The 18,471-nt window shown below is 35.3% G+C and overlaps 1 protein-coding gene across 6 annotated transcripts in view; it reads left to right on the top strand.

Moving 5' to 3' along the window:
- ZNF236 (zinc finger protein 236) overlaps window positions 1-18,471 on the top strand; it is a 77,952-nt gene that overhangs the window by 15,970 nt on the left and 43,511 nt on the right. For 5 of the 6 annotated variants that reach the window (XM_036397358.2, XM_036397341.2, XM_036397322.2 and 2 more), the window contains exons 4-11: window positions 599-777; window positions 2,329-2,453; window positions 5,632-5,804; window positions 8,412-8,558; window positions 10,390-10,461; window positions 14,101-14,304; window positions 15,397-15,625; window positions 17,321-17,593. In XM_036397358.2, coding sequence (XP_036253251.1) covers window positions 599-777; window positions 2,329-2,453; window positions 5,632-5,804; window positions 8,412-8,558; window positions 10,390-10,461; window positions 14,101-14,304; window positions 15,397-15,625; window positions 17,321-17,593 — 1,402 coding nt within the window. The remainder of the gene's footprint in view (window positions 1-598; window positions 778-2,328; window positions 2,454-5,631; window positions 5,805-8,411; window positions 8,559-10,389; window positions 10,462-14,100; window positions 14,305-15,396; window positions 15,626-17,320; window positions 17,594-18,471) is intronic. The other variant, XM_036397330.2, reaches the window with a different exon arrangement.

The following is an 18,471-nucleotide window of genomic DNA, read 5'->3' as shown; positions in this document are numbered from 1 at the left end:
TGAGCTGATAAAAATACCTTTCTGAAGTTATTGGGTTGAAGAGATATCTGTTAGAAACACTGTGTCCTTCTTTATTTCTGTCATCTTTACTGTCAAGAAAGCTTAAAAGTCAGTGAGTGCTAACTGTGGTGGGATTACTGTTTAAAAATAACATTCAATATAATTTTAACCTGTAAAAGTGTGAAATCCCTGAATCCAGTTACAGTGATTTTGGTTAGAAAATAATTATTTGTTACAGATGTTTCAGTAGACCATGTAGGTGTAGTGGTACTGAGGTGAGCTTCTGTGTGTGTCTTGAACCAGCCCACTGAGGAAATAGGGAGTGGTGAGGATGGTACTGAACTGCTTGTTTCTGCTGCCATATGAAGTTTTTCAGAACTCAGTTCTACTGGAGTTTCTTAAAATATAAATATAAATATAATCTTGCAGTGATTATTGTACATGATTTATGTCACAGGGCTCATAAACTCTTCTTGCTCGTATACTTCCCTCGCTGCTTGCTTCCAGCTGCCAATGTCCATAGAAGGGTAAGTTAATCTGCTTGAACAAAGCTTGTGCACTGCTGTTTTGAAAAATCAGTCTCTATTATATCTTTCAGAATCTTATCTGTTCAGAGTGTGGAGATGAATTCACTTTACAGAGTCAGCTGTCCATACACATGGAAGAACATCGTCAAGAATTGGCAGGCAGTAGGATTCACAGCTGCAAGTCTTGCAAAAAAGAATTTGAAACTTCCTCACAGCTAAAGGAGCATATGAAAACTCACTATAAAATAAGGTGACAATCATGGGTTTATAACAAAATGAGCAGATGTTACTTTTATGGTGATAGCTGGGAAAAGCAGGAGTAGTATTTCCAGTCAGCAAAGTACCATGATTTATGCAGATAATCTCTTTTCTTTGGTATGGTGTTCTAAAATGACACTTTCTTTTTAAAACCTTGCTCAAGTGGGTGGTTATTTTTGGAGGTCTTTTTTCCCCCTGTTTTTGTATTTAGGCACACATACTAAGCATAGTTCATCTGCAAGCTATTTGTAAACATGCATTAAGTTTCTCTGATGCAAAGTGATTTTTGAAGTGTGTTTATGATTTTAAACAGTAATAGCAGTATATTGAAGCAAATGTATATTAATTTTACATAGCATCTATTATAATGACAAAAGTTTTAATGCTTTCATTCTGCAAAGATGTTACTTGTTCTTTGCAGTTTAATCATCTTTCCCCATTACAGCCTCCCATGAGCTTCTTGTAAGTCTGAAAAAGCACAAAATGAAAGGGGGAAAAAGAGCCCTGGTAAATGCTGTTCTTATTTTTAGTGAGTGTTTGTTCTGTTTTTTCTTTCAGCTCTCTAGTTTAACTTTACTTTGAGGAAGGTGAGAGCTACTTTAAGTTAGAAGGAAGAAAAACTTTTCTTGGTTTACTTTATATATTAAAAAAGCCTGAAGTCTTGACAGCTGATCTCTCTTTTAATTTTCACTGTTTCTGTAAAAAACAGATGATGAAAATGACATATTCAAAACCAAGACATGCTGTCTATTCCCTGTTCTTCTTACTAGAAGTTAATACAGATTCTACAATCTTAATAGTTGTGTTGCAGGAGGTTTAAACAAGTGTTGTAAATTTCAATCTGCAAACAGAAATTTAAAGATTTGAAGTGTCAAGTAAGGTTTGTATTGAGTTATGTAAATGTATTACCTACTAAAACCATTGTTCTTGTGGACAACTCCTATTTAGAGTTGTTAGGATGAATAAACTAATTAGTTTGATTTGTAGCTAAATGAATTTTGGGAATTTATATTCTCTGTTTCTGTGGTTCTTTGGAGAATGTGATTTGTATTTAAGGGCCAGTGGGGAATATTTGGGTTGTTAAATTCTTAACTTGTTCTTACTAGACTTCAGCAAGTGCATTTGTACTCCAGTGTGTGAGATTTGTGTGTTCTAGTTCAGAATGAAGGACTTTGCTATATTCAGGCAAAAGAAATAGAGTTGAAGGTTCCCACCAAAATGTTTTTTTTTTTTTTTGTGAAGTCACTGTATATTGTTCACTGTTTGTGAAGTCACTGTATATTTCTGGCATAATTTACCATGAAAATGTCTGAAGAGAGCCTGTAAGATGTATCAGATCTTTACTGCAGAAATAGCTAAAAGTCTTGGTGCATGTACATACTGAGAAAAGAGCTGTTGGTGTTCTATGAATATCATTATGGAGTTTGGGTTTTCACTGGTGCAGCTGATACTATGTTGCCATCAAATTAACACTATGTTAAAAATGATGGCGTAAAAGAAGCATCCTCAAAGTAATGTTTCTTTTTTTTTTTTTTAATCACAGGGTATCAAATACCAGATCTTACAACAGAAACATTGATAGAAGTGGGTTTACCTATTCCTGTCCTCACTGTGGGAAGACGTTCCAGAAACCGAGTCAATTAACACGGCACGTTAGAATACACACAGGTAAGGCTGTGGAAGTACTTATTTTAATTTGTTTTTGCTTTAAAAATATCAGTTAACCTCTGAAATGCCGTGTATTTTTTCTCCCTGTTGGGACCTGAAACATTATTAATAGATTTGGCTTATTAGATACATTTACCTGTTGGTTTAAAATAAACTTTATGTAATTCATTTGCTTAGGAAATTTATATGCTTTTAAATTTTTCAGATTTATGTGATTAGAAGCAGTTTAAAAATGTGAGAAAATCTATACATTTCATTTGTTTCCAAATATCAGTTTTGGTACTTAGAGTTTCAATGGGCCCTAAAATCAGAATCTCTTGATAAGGGCCAGTCATCTACTTTAAATTAGATCTTATGTGCTCTAGAGAGCAGGTTCTAAAATCTAGTTGCAAAAACAGCACAAGTACATGAGAATTAATGATACTAATAAAGTAGTAGTCTTGCATTTTTAAAATTGATTAATTTAAACTTAAGAAGTGGTTTTCTGAGGTGATAAGCCTAGGTTGTAATAATTGAAGAAGTGCAGGTGACTGTTCAAATTTGCAGAATGAGTAGGAAATGTTTTTTGCCACATTTATCATAAATATGTGCATGTTTAAACCATAAGCAGTTGAAGTAATTGAAAAATGCCAAGCATAAAATAATATAAAACTTTCGAAGTGTACAGATGACTATAAAAGAATACTTCTTATGTTTTAACCAGGTATACATTATTATAGCAGGAGTTTGGCTTTAAACAAAGTCTCCTTTCAGTATGTATTTTTCATACATACTGAATAAATTGCCATTTGTCTAGTTTATAATTAATTCAGGTATACATTTGTGTAAGTGTACAATTCTGTTTGTAGTATCAGTGTAATATCACTGTTCAGACAGTGATGTAATGAGTTGCCATTTAAAGGAATGGCCTTGTTTACAAAGAAATAAAAAGACCATTGTGTGACACTTTCTTAAGAATCTTTTGTAGTTTTACAGATCTAGTTATAGAAAAATAACACAAGAGGTCACCCTTGTACCTGCTTTAAAAAAATTGCTTGAAAGTAATATAAAAAACGTCAGTGAAAATTAACTTCAGTATTTTAGATTCTTGGCTCTTTAATTTAATTCATTAGCTTATTTTAGTCAGAATAAATAAACAAGATTATAGTTGGTTATGGATGCTTTTTTTAAGCTTTGAAAAGTTCAAGGGCATTTATGTTTTTTTTCTGAAGACTGAAAGACATTTGTCTGTTGGGAAACAGAAAATGCAGTTCCAATCTGCACATGATGGGAGGTCATTTTAAGTTCCAATTACCTTGCAAATACTCATGTAATTTGTGAAGTATGTTAGTACTCCAAATCTGCAGACAATCTGTCTGGCATTTGTCTGCTTGAGGTACTGTAGATATGTAGAAAAGAACAACTCTGTTTTAGAGAATTTAGAATGCCCAAGTTTTTAAGTGTTAAAACAGCAGATCTGTGCACAATGGGTGGCATTAGGTTAGTCTCTTAATTGCAGTACTTTTTTTGTTCTAGCTAGTCATTTCAGGCACTTAGACCCTTCTGGGAAAAAAAATCCAGTCTCAGGGACTGCAATTCCCACATTAATAATTGAGTAATGAAGCCCTCGTCCCCTTTCTCAAATCTGTAATTTATTAAGTTGCACTTGAGAAATACAGAAATTTCATGTTTCCACAATAGAGTTAGGATTTCGTTTTTATAATGAGATTTACTTACATAGGCAAACTTAACCTGAAACAATAGTTCCATGTGTCCACCAGCAACTCTTACTGGAAGCTAAGCTTTTTGCCAATGAAAGCCTAATAGGAATTTTGTATTTCCAGATGTGAATCAGTGTACTTCATTTTAATCTCTTTTAAAAAACATACAGTTAAAACCTGCAATCCTTAAGGCACCTTCAAAAACCCTAAGCAGCAGAACAGAAGATATACATTCCTTCAGTGAGTTATATGCTTGAAATCAATTTCAGAAAAATAGCTGCTTTTGTTCTTTTGTTCTGTTTCTTAATTAAGGAATAATAAGTTGAAAGTAGATGTAATTACAGCTATAAAATTATAAATAATATAAAAATATTTATTAAAACTGATTTAATGTGTACATGGTAGGACTTAGTGGTGTAGCAAAGATAGCACCCAGTGGTGCTTATACTGGTCTTGGCTATGGAAATGTGCAAAGGCAAGGTGTTAAATATTTTCCTAGAGTTACCACAGCTGAACTCTTTCACTAAAAGAAAAAAAGTAGTAGTACTAGGTTCACAGTGGAGGTTTCCAGGAGTTAAGTAGGACACATAGTTGTAAGAAACTGAAATTTATTATTAGTAAGTTTATGTAGCTTTGTAATCTGTTTATTATGTTATATATGTTCTATCACTTAAAGTTTCTATGGGGTTTCTCATGCTTATCTGGTAACATACAAAAAGTGTAATTATGCACAGCACTGAGGGCACCAAAATTGAGAAATTGTGACAAAGCATTTCTGTAAAAATGTTGGCTAGTTTTTCTTTAAATATTCAGTATGATCAGTTTTAAAAATTATTTTCTGAGCAGAACTGTCTAAAACATTATTTCATTGCATCTTTTCAGTATGTGGTTGCAAAGAGTGAATGACTCTTAATATTTATTGTGAATGGGAACCATATACCATCTTATGCAGAGTTGCTGTAAGACTTTCTGATTTTAAATTAGATAAAAGGTTTAATTTTTGGCTGTTAGTTATTTATTACTGTCCATTTACCCTCTGGGCCTGCTTGTTTCTGTAAAGATATATACATTTTATAGGATTTGGTATAAAACATATGTGGGGTTGTTTTTTCTTTTTCCCTTTGGTCTTTTTTGCTCCAATGATTTTGCATAGCAGCTTTTGAGATCTTTCAAACCACAAGTTGAGGGAAGGTGCTTTAAATAATTGCTTCATTTAGATATCCTTTATTTTACCTATTTAAACTAATAATCATCAGCTAAGTCACAAAACCTTTTTAGCAAGGCTACATTTTCATCAGTGTAGGTGCTGAGGTTGGTCATTGAGGTAGACAATTTTATTGTCAAAGCTTCCTAATAACATATCTAATAACGTTTGTATTTTATTTTAATGGATACAATTTTTCGTTTAGCTACAGAAAACGGCTGACATTTCCTTAAATCTCCTTACCCTTCCTCTTCCTGCTGCTGTTTCCCTGCAGGTGAAAGACCTTTCAAGTGCAGCGAGTGTGGGAAGGCCTTTAACCAGAAGGGGGCTCTGCAGACCCACATGATCAAGCACACGGGGGAGAAGCCCCACGCCTGTGCCTTTTGTCCCGCCGCCTTTTCCCAGAAAGGCAACCTGCAGTCACACATCCAGAGAGTTCACTCTGAGGTAAAGGCCATTATTCATCGAGTCCTGGCTGCTAACATGCGTATTAACTCCCTTTTGCTATTCCTATGTGCTCCAACCAGTATGCATTTATTGCTGTAGTGTAGATTCTGGTTTGCTGCTTTTACCTCTCAGCTTTCCTTAGCTTGTCTGAATAAATGTATACTCAGGAGAAGTAGCAAAACCTTCATTGGCCAGTGTCTTTTCAGTACATGGGCAGATTAATGAATAGCGGGGTTAGGTGTACAAAAATGTACCTGTGTCTGTCTTGGGAAAACAAGGACTAGAATCAGATGAAAGTAAGCCAGAAGTAGCCAAGCAGAAAATGGTGAAAAATTTCAAGGCCAAACAGAACTCACTAATTCTATTGTAGAACATGCTTGCCATTTGTCTTTGAAGTATGTTTTGCAGCCTTTTACAGAGTTTTTTTGGTTACAAGTAGAAGAAAATTCCAGAATAAGTTTTACAAAAAGAATGATTCAGACCTCTTTATGTCTGGTTTTTTTTTCTCTTTTTGACAGACAGTTTTTAAGACTCAGAAAGTACTGCTGTGATAAAGTAATACAATCTTCTTAGCAATATGATCTATGCAACTTTGTTCAGTAATTTCCTTCCAGACTTCAGTGAGTTGTGGTTGGAAATACCCATAGAAAGAGACCTAGTTTAGGTTTGAAATTATGAAGTGACAGAGGTAGTGCTTTTTGCTTCTTTTATTTCCTGTGTGCACAATATCATCTTTGTTCTCACTCTTCCCCTAACTGAGATTTGCAGTCTTGTTTTTCATTTTTGTGTTACAATGGTAGATATTATTAAGGATCCTTTTAGCATGTTAGCTTCTTACTTTTAGGATATGCCTTAGTATATGAATATGTCTTATGTGATACACTTAATTATGTTAAGTCATATAACTTGAAGTACTGTATTCACTTTGGGACACTCAATTCAGGAAGGACATTGAGGTCCTGGACATGTCCAGAGAAAGGCAATGAAGCTGGTGAGGAGTCTGGAGCACTCTATGAGGAGTGGCTGAGGGAGCTGGGGATGTTTAGCCTGGAGAAGAGGAGGCTCTGGGGTAACCTTATCACTCTTTACAGCTCTCTGGAGGGAGGCTGTGGCCAGGTGGGGGTTGGCCTCTTCTCCCAAGCCACCAGCAACAGGACAAGAGGACACAGTCTTAAGCTGTGCCAGGGGAGGTTTAGGTTGGACATCAGGAGGAATTCCTTCATGAACCTGTGATTAGACATTAGAATGGGCTGCCCAGCGAAGTGGTGAAGTCACCATCCATGGACATAAATTTTTATGACTGGACTTGACACTCAGTGCCATGGTCTAGGTGACATGGTAGTGTTTGGTCATAGGTTTGGACTTGAGGACTTCAGAGGTGTTTTCCAACCTAATTGATTCTGTGATTCTCTGGTGTGATTGGTCATCCTCAAGGTTAACAACTCTATGTGTGACAGCTTATGCTACATGAAAAAATGAACCAACATTGTTTTAATAATTTAAATTGACTTTTTCAATATTAGTTAACTTTTTACTTTTCTCTCTGTTACTCTGTTTTTCTGTAAGAAGAAAACAAGCTGTGGGATAAGATACTTTAAATAAATGCTCTTGATCACATCCTATGCTGTGTTTTGCAGTCCTGAGCCTGCATTTGAGTTACTGCTTTGGTTAACTTACTGATTTTTTTTCCTTTCTTTCTGTTGCTGTGTTTTCTTCAAGTCTGTGTGGAACTCTCTGAATTCTGTGTTTTATTCTTAGACAGTTACAGAATAACATTGCAGCTGATAATGAATTATGGGTTGATTCTCACTTCCTAAAGCACTGTTTAGTTGTAGCATATTTTATTACTTGATACCTCTTTTTGAAAGTCTTGTTGGCAGTTTAATGTCACAAAAGATGAAATACCAATAATATATTGCAAGTGTGTTTTCTCCAATAATATATTGCAGTGTATTTTCTTTTAAATACCTGCACATTGCAAGTATGACACTGGATGTTATTGATGTGTGATGGACTGAGGAGGGAAGGTGAGGATGGTTGCAATCTGCAAATTTAACTGCTTTAATTACCTTAACCCATTGGTCGGAAAGTCTCAAAAAAGTGGCTGCTGATCACTTTCTTGTTCTGTGTGTTCAAATTCAGTTCAAACTAGACATTAAACTTCCATGCTCTTCACGGTGTTGGTTTTGTCTGTGTTTTTTCATTCATACTTCCAAACTTCCATTTGTATTATGTATGATGTTTCCTCTTCAGGCATATCTTAATTGGAAAGTTGCATTTCCGTTTTGATTTTAAGTGTGAAATGGTAGGAGATGGTAAAGAGGTCTGAGGCCTCGTTTGCCGCAGAACATGAGTTTTGCTGTCTGCTGCTTCACAATGTTGTCAAGTGGTAATAAGCAATTGTAGTCATGCATATAGATTATATGTGGTTATATGAATCTGCATATATCCAAGAGGTACCAGCCTGATTCCATAACTGAATATTGGTAACTTGAAAAATAAACCATTGTAGCTCTCATAATCCCATAGTTACTTGTTATATAGAAAAATAATGAAAAAACATGATATTTGGTAGGTGTAGGGGAAATTTACTTTTTTTTTTTTAAGGTGAAGAATGGCCCTACGTACAACTGTACAGAATGTAGCTGTGTCTTCAAAAGCTTGGGTAGTTTAAATACACATATCAGCAAGATGCACATGGGTGGTCCACAGAATTCTGCAAGTGCTTCAACAGATGTATCTCATGTTACAGCGGTAAGCTTTGCTGATCCAAATGAAATGAAAATGCCTTTGAGAGTTTAATTAGGTCTATATCTTAATTCCAGTAATTCTTCAGATAGGTTAGAACTTCTAAACTTGTAGCTGTCTTTTATCTTTTTCAAGTTTTGTGTGATTTTTGGTATAAATTTGCAGGATTAAATATTGGGAAAATGTAAATTGGCCAACTGTATGCAAAAAAGTGTTTACAATTCGACACTTTGGTTGAAAATGTAGCAGTTTAATTCTGCAACTAAGTAAAGTATACTTCTTGTTCTTACAGATTATGTTAGCCTCCTCTGATAAAATAAAAATTATGGGGAAGTTTTAGAACTATTGAAAAAATGTATTAGTTTCAACTCATTTTCAGAAATTGTTTGTATAATTCTAGTCTATATAAACACATGGTGGATTCTTCTGTGTATATCTGATAACTTTTTTTAAATGCTAATTTCTTATTAGGCAGATTATAAAGGAAAAAATATAGCTTTGTTGGAAGTAGTGGATGTTTTTTTTTTTTCTTTACCAAGAAACAAAAAAGCTACATTTCAGAAAATGTCTCTGTTTTCATAAGAATACAGTATTTTTTGAGCCAGTGCATATTTAATTTATCATAGTACTCTTCTTTTTTTCTTTATTAGAACAATCTTTTCTACTTCTAGTCCCTTCTGCTTTGCTTTATCTCTAACTCATGCTTTAATGTTCAATGGGTGATGAGTAATACCTGTCTTTGAAAGAAGAAGGTTAACATTTGAAGTCTGAACTTCATTTTGCAGCTGTGTCTTCTTGAAATAACCTGTCTAGTAATGGTGTTTGGAAAAGCTTTTTTTTACATTTTCTGAAGTTGCTTTATAGGCCAGATACTATTTGTTTCTCCATGTCAATTCATAAAAAGAAAGACTAATGTGTCTTATTTATTTGCAAGTGCATATATTCACTATGTCTTTTTTTACATTTCTACATTCTCAAGCCTAATCCTAAAAGCAGGATGGAAAAGAATTCCTTCATTACTACCTCATGTGTTTTTTTCCCTGGCCAGCTCTGGTTTTTTTGTTTTGTTTTTTTGTTTACTAAAATATTTTGGATTTACTTAGCATATTTTTATTACAGCAGTGTGGTATTATCTCTGCTTGCATGAATACTTTGCTGCTTGCATGCAAGAGTGGACTAGCAAAAAATGCCATACAGTAGTATAAGCAAAGAGACAGGAGGGAGAAAAAGATTCTTTCTAAAAATAGATGCCAATAAGTTTAGCAAGGTGGAGCAGAGATACAAAATGACATCAATTGCAAATTAGAGGGGATTATGCTTTTTATTTGTAATTTTATGTCTGAATCTGCATATATTTAATTATTTCTATTTTTTAAATTACATTAGAAACTTAGTACATTATTAGATTAGCACTAGCATTCTTACATTAGAACTTTTCTTCATTCTGCTGAAAACTTGCAGAACTGCTTTAACAACAAATCTCCAGTATAATAATTCTATTCTGAAGTTTGCCATCAGTCTCTGTCATCCCTTGGTACATACCTGGGGATAAGCAAGGATTATGTCCTTATTAAGTACCCATTCCAAAAGCTGAAGTTTCCTGAAGTGCTGTGCTACCAAAGAATGTACTCTTGTGTGATATATGAGAATATTGCTAAATTATAGTGACTGTAAGGCTGTCATTTGCTGCATTAGTATTTATAGCTAAAATGGTTTAGTGTACTTCTGTTTCTCTCACACTATCTGATTTTTCTGTGCTACTTTTCTGCCATGTTTTGTATCAGCCATGTTTTTCTTCTTTTTGATTAAGATTTAAATTATTTTGATTTCTTTGTAGGACTCTGTCACCCAGCCTTTAACGACATCCCCTACTAATCTTTTGCAACCTGTTGATAATAAATGGAAGAATGTAAGTGTGAAGTTTTGGTCATATTTTTGTGTCAAGACTATAAATGGGAGAAACCTTACATAATTTTGTAAATTTTCATTTACCTAGTGAAAAAGGGTATGCTGTGATACTTTGTGATAAGTTGGATCAGCTAATATGTGAAGGGAAGCTCCTTGGTGAATGCAGCTGGTTATTTAGAGGTGGAACAGATCTTGAATGTTATGTTTGCTTCATTTGCCATTATGTTGCCTCATTTGTTTGCACACTCATGATTTTGCATGTAAGTCTCTTCAATAGCTCTTCAAAATGGAGGTAAATATTTTTCTGTATAAGAAGACCAGAGAGTAAGGATTCTTAAAAATCCTGGATTGCTCTGCCCTTCTGCCTTTATTTTCCAGGGATTACCATGGTTTGGTTGGAGAGGGAAGGAGCTGTGTTCATACAGGTTGAGTTGATTGGAAGTTTTTGATAGCAGAGGAGGAACCGTGGGGCTCAGGAGGAGCTGTGGAGCTGGGGAAGGATGATGCAGGACTGACTTTCTAGAACTCCATAGCAAACAGTTGTGGTGTACAGGAAGGTCTGTATGTGCCTGCTCCCTGGGAATTCTGGCAGGTTTTGTTGCAGCTATACAGCATCTTGTTTGTCAGCTGTAGGTTGCAGCGTGGTATCTTAGGGACAGACCATCTGACTTACAGTCTCCCGACTTCAGCTACTGATTATTTTGTGTTGTACTCACAAAACCAAGATCTGGGAAATGTGGCAGTACAGCTTTCAAGTCTCCATAAACAGCTCATCCACGTCTCAGACACGTGGTGTGACTCTTGGGTTGTCCTGCATAAGGCCAGGAGTTGGACTCGGTGATCCTGATGAGTCCCTTCCAAAGTATTCTGTGATAATGTGATGAAGAGTGCCAGGTTTTTCCTAGTGAGAGGTATGAGTTGAGAGCAATGGATCCCATTGCCTTCTCCTTCCAGAACTGCCTCAAACTGCTGGGCAGTTTTGCAGCCACTTTGCCCCCAGGCTGCAGCTCTGCCTGGGGTTTGTGTGACCTAAGTGCAGGACCCAGCACTTGGCCTTGTTGAACCTCATATAACTGAACTGTTAACACAGTCTCTCCAGATCCAGGGTTGTATCTGGTCTGTATTTCATTCTGGCAATTTTTAGGGTTTTTTCAGTTGTCTGTTTATAGTGTTCACTATTCATGAACTGTAATCAATGATACAGGAGGAATCAGAGCTATCAGAATCCATAAAATACGCTGTGATGTGTTTATTAGTGAAGAGACTCAAGGTGTGTTAGCTGCCTTGTCCATCAGATGAAATACTTAGACATGATTTCATGTTATGTTTTGAAGAAGAGGGAGAAGTCTGTCTTCTTAATAGAGGAGTGGAAAAAAAGTTTGAGGGTCATAGCTAGGCAAATTGACACTTAGAAATAAAGTATGAAATTTTAGTGAAGATAATTTACTCTTGGAGCCACATATTGAAGTTGGATGGCAACAGAAAAAGTTAATCACAATAAACTACTTGATTTAAAGAACTGCTCTAATTTTTTAGAGTTGCTGTGACTTGAAGGAGTAATTCACTCAGAGCAAGCACACTGTCTGTGTTACACAGCAGATCAGACAAACCAAGGGTCATCACAAGGTCCACTGTTCCAGTTCAACAACAGCGGAATTACAAAGCAGTAATAAAACACTTCATTCTCTCTGTTCTCTTTAAAATCAGATGTTCGACTAAGACCTAGAAAGAGACCTGAAACATGTTATAATTAACAATTATAAATTTTAACAATTATAAATGTTTATAAATGTTTCAGATCTCTGAAACGTTTTATAATTAACTCTAGAACAAAGAGTATCTTAAGAGTAATGGTAACAAACGTCATATATGTGCATGTGTGTGCATTATTGTTCAAAAAAGATAGCCTTCATGAAACTGTATATAAACTGCTGTATAATATACAGGACATACTGGCTAAATTCACATAATGCCGTAATTTTCACATCAAAGATGATATTGAGAAGTTCCTTCATTAACAATAACATTAATTTTAATTAAGAATAATTAATTAATAATAGCATCAATTTTTCTCTTGCTAAAGCCTGAGGGAATTTCACACACTTTTAGTATAGGCATCCTGCTCTACTTAAAAGCCTCCTTACGTTCTGTTTCCAGAAGAGGAATTGTGTCTATAAAGAGCTGTTACATTCTTCAGCAAACTGCTTTGCTTCCGTTGAAGTTTGCTTCCTGTTAATGCCACTCTCACTGCAATATAGTGTGTCGCCCATATTGAAATGTTTATAGCACTTTTGCTAAATTGGAATCTGAAGAGATATGGAGTCTTTTTGTGTCTCACTAGTGAGGTCAAAAAGAACTGATGGTTAAATCAGCAAAGAAACAAGTGATATTCTCGCATGCAAGAGAAGCAAGATAAGGATTTGGTTTTTATCTTCTCATGAGAAGGCATTAAGAATACTTCATCAAATACACAGGACATAATCCGAGTCAAGCTAATGTTCCTTAATATAATTCTTTGTAGCCATCCTTTCTTTATTATAGTGAGTGTCATCTTAACTGTCTAATGTAAAGTGTTAGTATAAAGAAAATCTCAGGGAAGTTTTCAGATTAGAAGGAAATAGTACAGATGTGAAGCCTAAGATTATTGTTTGCTAAAAATAATCTGAAAGAAGATAGCCTTCTATAACTGCATGTGGTTGCATATGCACCTTGAAGTGGTTCTTTTTAGGGAACAGAAGTGAATATTAGACGTAAATAACCAGTATGTTCTAGGATACCCAGCTATGGGGCTAGCCATTGTACAAATACATATTTCTATTTTCTGCAATAAAAAAAATATTGAAAGCAGTTGTTTCAGTAATTTTATACTAATGCAGTCTATTTGTCATAAGAAGAGAAGTTTATAAATGTAGGCAAACAGGAGTCTTTATTTCTGATTCAATTTAAAATAAATACCAAGACTCTTTATCACTTTTTTCCTTCATATTTGTTACTGAGGTAGTCTAAGATACACAGTTTCAAATTAAAGATTGGGAAATTAGTTTTTTAACTTCAAATTTTTTTAGTATTTCGACAGAGCCTGATGTGCATGAAGAGATTGCTCTTGAACTAAGTGGTTTCAAGGTTCCAAATTGAAGGGGAAAAATTAGTCGTTTGTTCTGAAAGGTTTTGATACAGCAACACAGATAATTTAGTTTAAAAAAAAAAAAACTCTAATGGAAGGTTGTTTTTTACAAAGGACCTACTTGAGATAAATGTGAACTTTAAAAAGATAGCCATGTCAGTTTTTTTCTTTTGGGAATTACTTTTCATGTGGCTTTTACATGTGGAGTTTTGTAGTTGATCCCTCCCTGTGTTTTCTAAATTGGTTGAAGGTTCAGTAGTGAACAGTAAATTTAATCCAAGCTCTAAGCTTACAATTTCAAGCTTGGGAAGAACTGAAAAAAAAGGGGATGTACAAAAGCAATTCTATAATGGAGCACGCAAACTTTGAATGAGGCTCTGTAAAATCATTATGTCTTGTATAAGTAGCCATCCATCTAGTGCACAGTTACCAGACATTTCAGGTAAGGGAGCTGGACAGGTGAGTTCATAACACGTACTTTTGATCTTCCTTGACAAACGTACCACTATATTTCAGGCCACACATTTTCGGTCTCCACTTCTTCAACAGACAGAAAACCAGGTGTCTCCAGCTGCTGCTCATCAGGGTCAGCAGACTGTCACTGATGTCATTCAGCAGCTCCTTGAGCTATCAGAACCAGGTCCTGTAGAAAATAACCAGCCTCAACAACCTGGTCAACAACTCAACATTGCAGTGGGGATCAGTAGAGATATTTTGCAGGTAAGAGCTCTATGTGAGAACAACTTTACATTTCAGTGTTTCCTTTCTCATTCTTTCTTATATTTTAATGAAATTCATTCTCAGTATTTTCAGTTATAGCATTCCTTATGGATTTCTAAACAATCCATTAATCAAGACAGAATTGTCAAGATTTATTGAATGGGTATGGGCTGCACCAAGACATCTTTGTATGGCTTTAAGTGTACCTCGTATGTGGATATTTTTACTGATACCTTAAGCCTTCTTTTTTGCTGTTGGCTGGAAGCAGCTTGTGGTGGGTCCTCAGGGTATGCAGTGCTTAAAACATGATATCATTCAAGAGGGGAAAAATATTTTATCTGGTTAAAAAATGAGAATATATACCTGGCCTTTACCCTGTTGTAATTAATAAGGACTATTTGAATATTTCCTATTTGAGCAAGAATTTTTTTCCAAGGTCAGCCAGTGTTTTTCCTAAAAAACGTTCTATATTTGGTCCTTGATAATGGCAGAAGGTGATGCAGTGTAACAGAAGAAATGTAGGGTGATTTAATTACTTTCTGTGCTTATTCTGCATCCTGTGCCCCAGAAGGATACAAACAGGATGGAGCAGGACAGAGAATAATATTCTTTAGTGTTACTGGTAGCCTGCTAACCTGTCAGGCACATTTTCATCTCTAGACTTTTAAATACCATTTAAATTTGCGTTTGGAAGACCCAAATGTTTTATGCAGCTATGGGCAGGTTCACTGTGTTGTTACCTGTGCTGAGTTCTCTGGTGTCTGGAATGTGATGGGGAATTGGAAAGAGTAACAACGTGATACATAATTATTACCCTGATGGCTATTAAAAAAAAAAAAAAGTTGTTGTTCTGTAAAGGGCAGCTGTAAATGCAGAAAATCCAGCCTAAAATTTCACAGACAATCAGAAATCAATGTTGTGTAGTAGTGTGTTTGTAGATTTGAAATACAGCTGAAGTTTTCTGAGAAAGAGACGCTTATTTCATTTAATTATATTTTCATTGTATCTTCCAAGTGCTTGTGTGAGAAAAGTTGGGGATAACTGTGGAATGTTTCTTCCTTGATCTAGAAGTTTTTTTGTTCTTTTTTTTAGCAAGCATTAGAGAACAGTGGGTTGTCATCAATTCCTGTCTCTGCACATTCTACTGACTGCAGCCAGGCTAAGGCTGCTGGGGCCCAGGATCAGAACCCAGATGTCCCGAGCCTCTCAAATCATCAGGCTGATTCTAATAGTGCTGAACAAGACAAGGAGCAAGAGAGTACAGATAAACTAGATAAAAAAGAAAAAAAGTTCATTAAGAAAAAATCACCGTTTTTGCCTGGTAATACTGCCACTGCTTTCTACTTCTTGTGCTGTAAAGACTGTAATAAATGTGGGTGTGTTTATGGCTTTATAAAGGGATTTCCCAAAATGTGTTGTGGATTAGTTATGAACAGTATTTGTTCTTATCTAAAATACAGTGTAAGGTATGCTTAATAATATTTATAATTTTTATTATAAAATATATTTTCATTAAAAAGCCACATCAGGATGGCATGAATTGAAATTATACTTCTGAATCTTTTGGATTAAATCAGTGGAGTTACAAGAAAAGGACAAAGTATATGAATGTATTATTCTCTCCTGTCATCCTTCTCTGACAAGGACTGGGTTTTCATTGTGTGTCCCAGAGTAGAGTTCTTGCAAGAACTATTCTTCCCCTTTGGAAGTGAGGTCTTACAGAGACATAAGGGCAGGACTGCAAATCATGACTGATTCATGTAGGGAAGGACACAGGCTGGCATTATGAATAATTCTTCATGTCACTTGTCTCTGGAATTGCAGTACTGATATGATATTGTCACCATAAATACATGTTGTTATTCTGCCTCTGTACTGTGCTGTGTGTATACAAGCCTGCATTTTGTTTCTGTGTGCTTAAATGCAACTTCAGTTTCAAGGTTGCTTGAGCTTTATGGCTGCCAGAAGTTGTTTGTTCCATGTAAAGTCTTCATACTTTAGCAGCCATCCTGGTATATACAGTGCTTTAATGCAGCCTTTGATCTCTGGCTGTAGTATCTGCATGGATACACTGATGTTGCTTTTTCTTTTGCAAGGAGAAATTGATCTAAGGTAAAAACTTGTCTTCTGCAGTATAGCTGTGATAAAAATTAACATTAAATTTTTCCTCTGGTGTATAATTATTTTGTTACTTGTGTTTAACAGCAACAACTCTCTAGCTGTTACTGCAAATAAAAATAAAAGGTCACTGCTGTAGAGTCAAACACAACCACTTTTGTTTTTGATAAAGCAACATGACTTCAGTGTGTTGACAGGGAAAAAACCACTAGGTTTACTGATTGAAATGAGCAAACAATTTGATATTGAACAACATATCTGGATAAAAAGCTTGGATAGGTTTTAGAAGGGTTTCTTTCATTTTTTGTTGGGGAAAAAATGTCCTGTTGCCTTAGGACAGACTTTAGGGTTCTTGGATCATAAACCAACTTTTATAAAAAAAGTAGCATTAAATTGTTAACCTATGAGAAAGACTTGTTCAGTTTCTCTTCCTTTACAAGTTTACAAACTGTAATTTAAGTCTGAATTTGAAAAAGAGAGGGTCAAGCAAAGTATCTCCTCCAGTTAGGTAAGTGTTAAGTACGTAAAATAATCTGGTGTGGTTGAGGATTTACAGTCATTGTTGGATAATTTTGTGTTAGATATGTTATTTATAAGTTAACTGGTATATTATATTGCATTTACAACTACATTCTACATTTCTAAGTGGTATAGAAATTGTGTAATTTGAATTTCAACAGGATTCTCTTGGGGTTTTTTTTCAGCCCATCACCATTTTCATAAAGTAGAATATGTCTGATAGAGAAGTTAATCTTCTATGAAGTGTGTTGTGATGGCATCTATTTCACAAAGTGTTTTTGTGGCCTGATTGTTTTGTACAATAGCATCAATGTAGTGAGAGTTTTCAAGAATTGTTAGAAGTTTTAAAAAGCATTCATTTTGATATTCTTTGTTTCAGGTTCTATACGTGAAGAAAATGGAATCAGGTGGCATGTTTGTCCATATTGCTCTAAAGAATTTAAAAAACCAAGCGATTTAGTGCGCCACATTCGCATTCACACCCACGAGAAGCCATACAAGTGTCCCCAGTGCTTCCGCGCCTTTGCCGTGAAGAGCACTCTAACAGCACACATAAAAACACACACTGGCATTAAAGCTTTCAAGTGCCAATTTTGTATGAAAAGCTTTTCCACCTCAGGGAGTTTAAAAGTTCACATTCGCCTGCATACAGGTAAGGCCTTGAGATGGCTCTGTGTATTCTATGACATGGGTGGGACCTTGAATGAGTAAAGACTGTGAAATGTGTAAGTCGTAGGCATGTCTGCCACGTCATTGTTAATATCAATCAGAGAATGTATCATTTTAGTGTTGTACATGATGAGTGTCATTTTTTGTCATAGCTTTCTAGTGTTTCATGGCTTTGAAACTTTGGGCTCTTACAAAAAACATAGACATTTAATTTTCTGATTATGAGTCAGCTGTTGTTCCTTTCTAGTATCACTATTCTGTATTGTGCTTTCTGAAGAGTCATACTCTTGCAATTTGAATTCTGATTTTACTTATCCCCGGTCATCTCTAATATTTGCTCTTGATCTTCCCTCCTCTCCACACTTTTTTATAATTTTACTGTAACACTTGGGGCTGGTTACTTCCCATTTTATCTTCTACATTACAGTTTGCGTCATGTTTTCACGTAAAATAATCTGGTGTGGTTGAGGATTTACAGTCATTGTTGGATAATTTCGTGTTAGATATGTTATTTATAAGTTAACTGGTATATTATATTGCATTTACAACTGCATTCTGTTGCTGTTTGATGCTGTTTTCAGCATCTTACAGTGACTATCCTAGAACTCCTCAGATCATATGGTCTTTGTTTACATATGATGTCTTCAAAACGTTTTTATGTGATTGAACTATCCTTTCCATAAAAAGCAATGAAATTTCTGCTTTTGGTAGGTTACCTGGTTGTTTTCCAAGTCCTTTCTTTGTTCGTTCAGGTAAATAAAGTTGCAGCAAGATAAATGTGCTGCTCTTCCCTTTAGTGCCTTAATATTGCCTTCTGCAAAAGTATCATTTATTGGCTTAAGTGCATTTGGGATCCAACAT

This window comes from Molothrus ater, chromosome 1, assembly GCF_012460135.2.
Source record: "Molothrus ater isolate BHLD 08-10-18 breed brown headed cowbird chromosome 1, BPBGC_Mater_1.1, whole genome shotgun sequence".
NCBI lineage: Eukaryota > Metazoa > Chordata > Aves > Passeriformes > Icteridae > Molothrus > Molothrus ater.
Note: the sequence above shows the minus strand (reverse complement) of the source record. Positions and strands in the feature narration are given on the sequence as shown.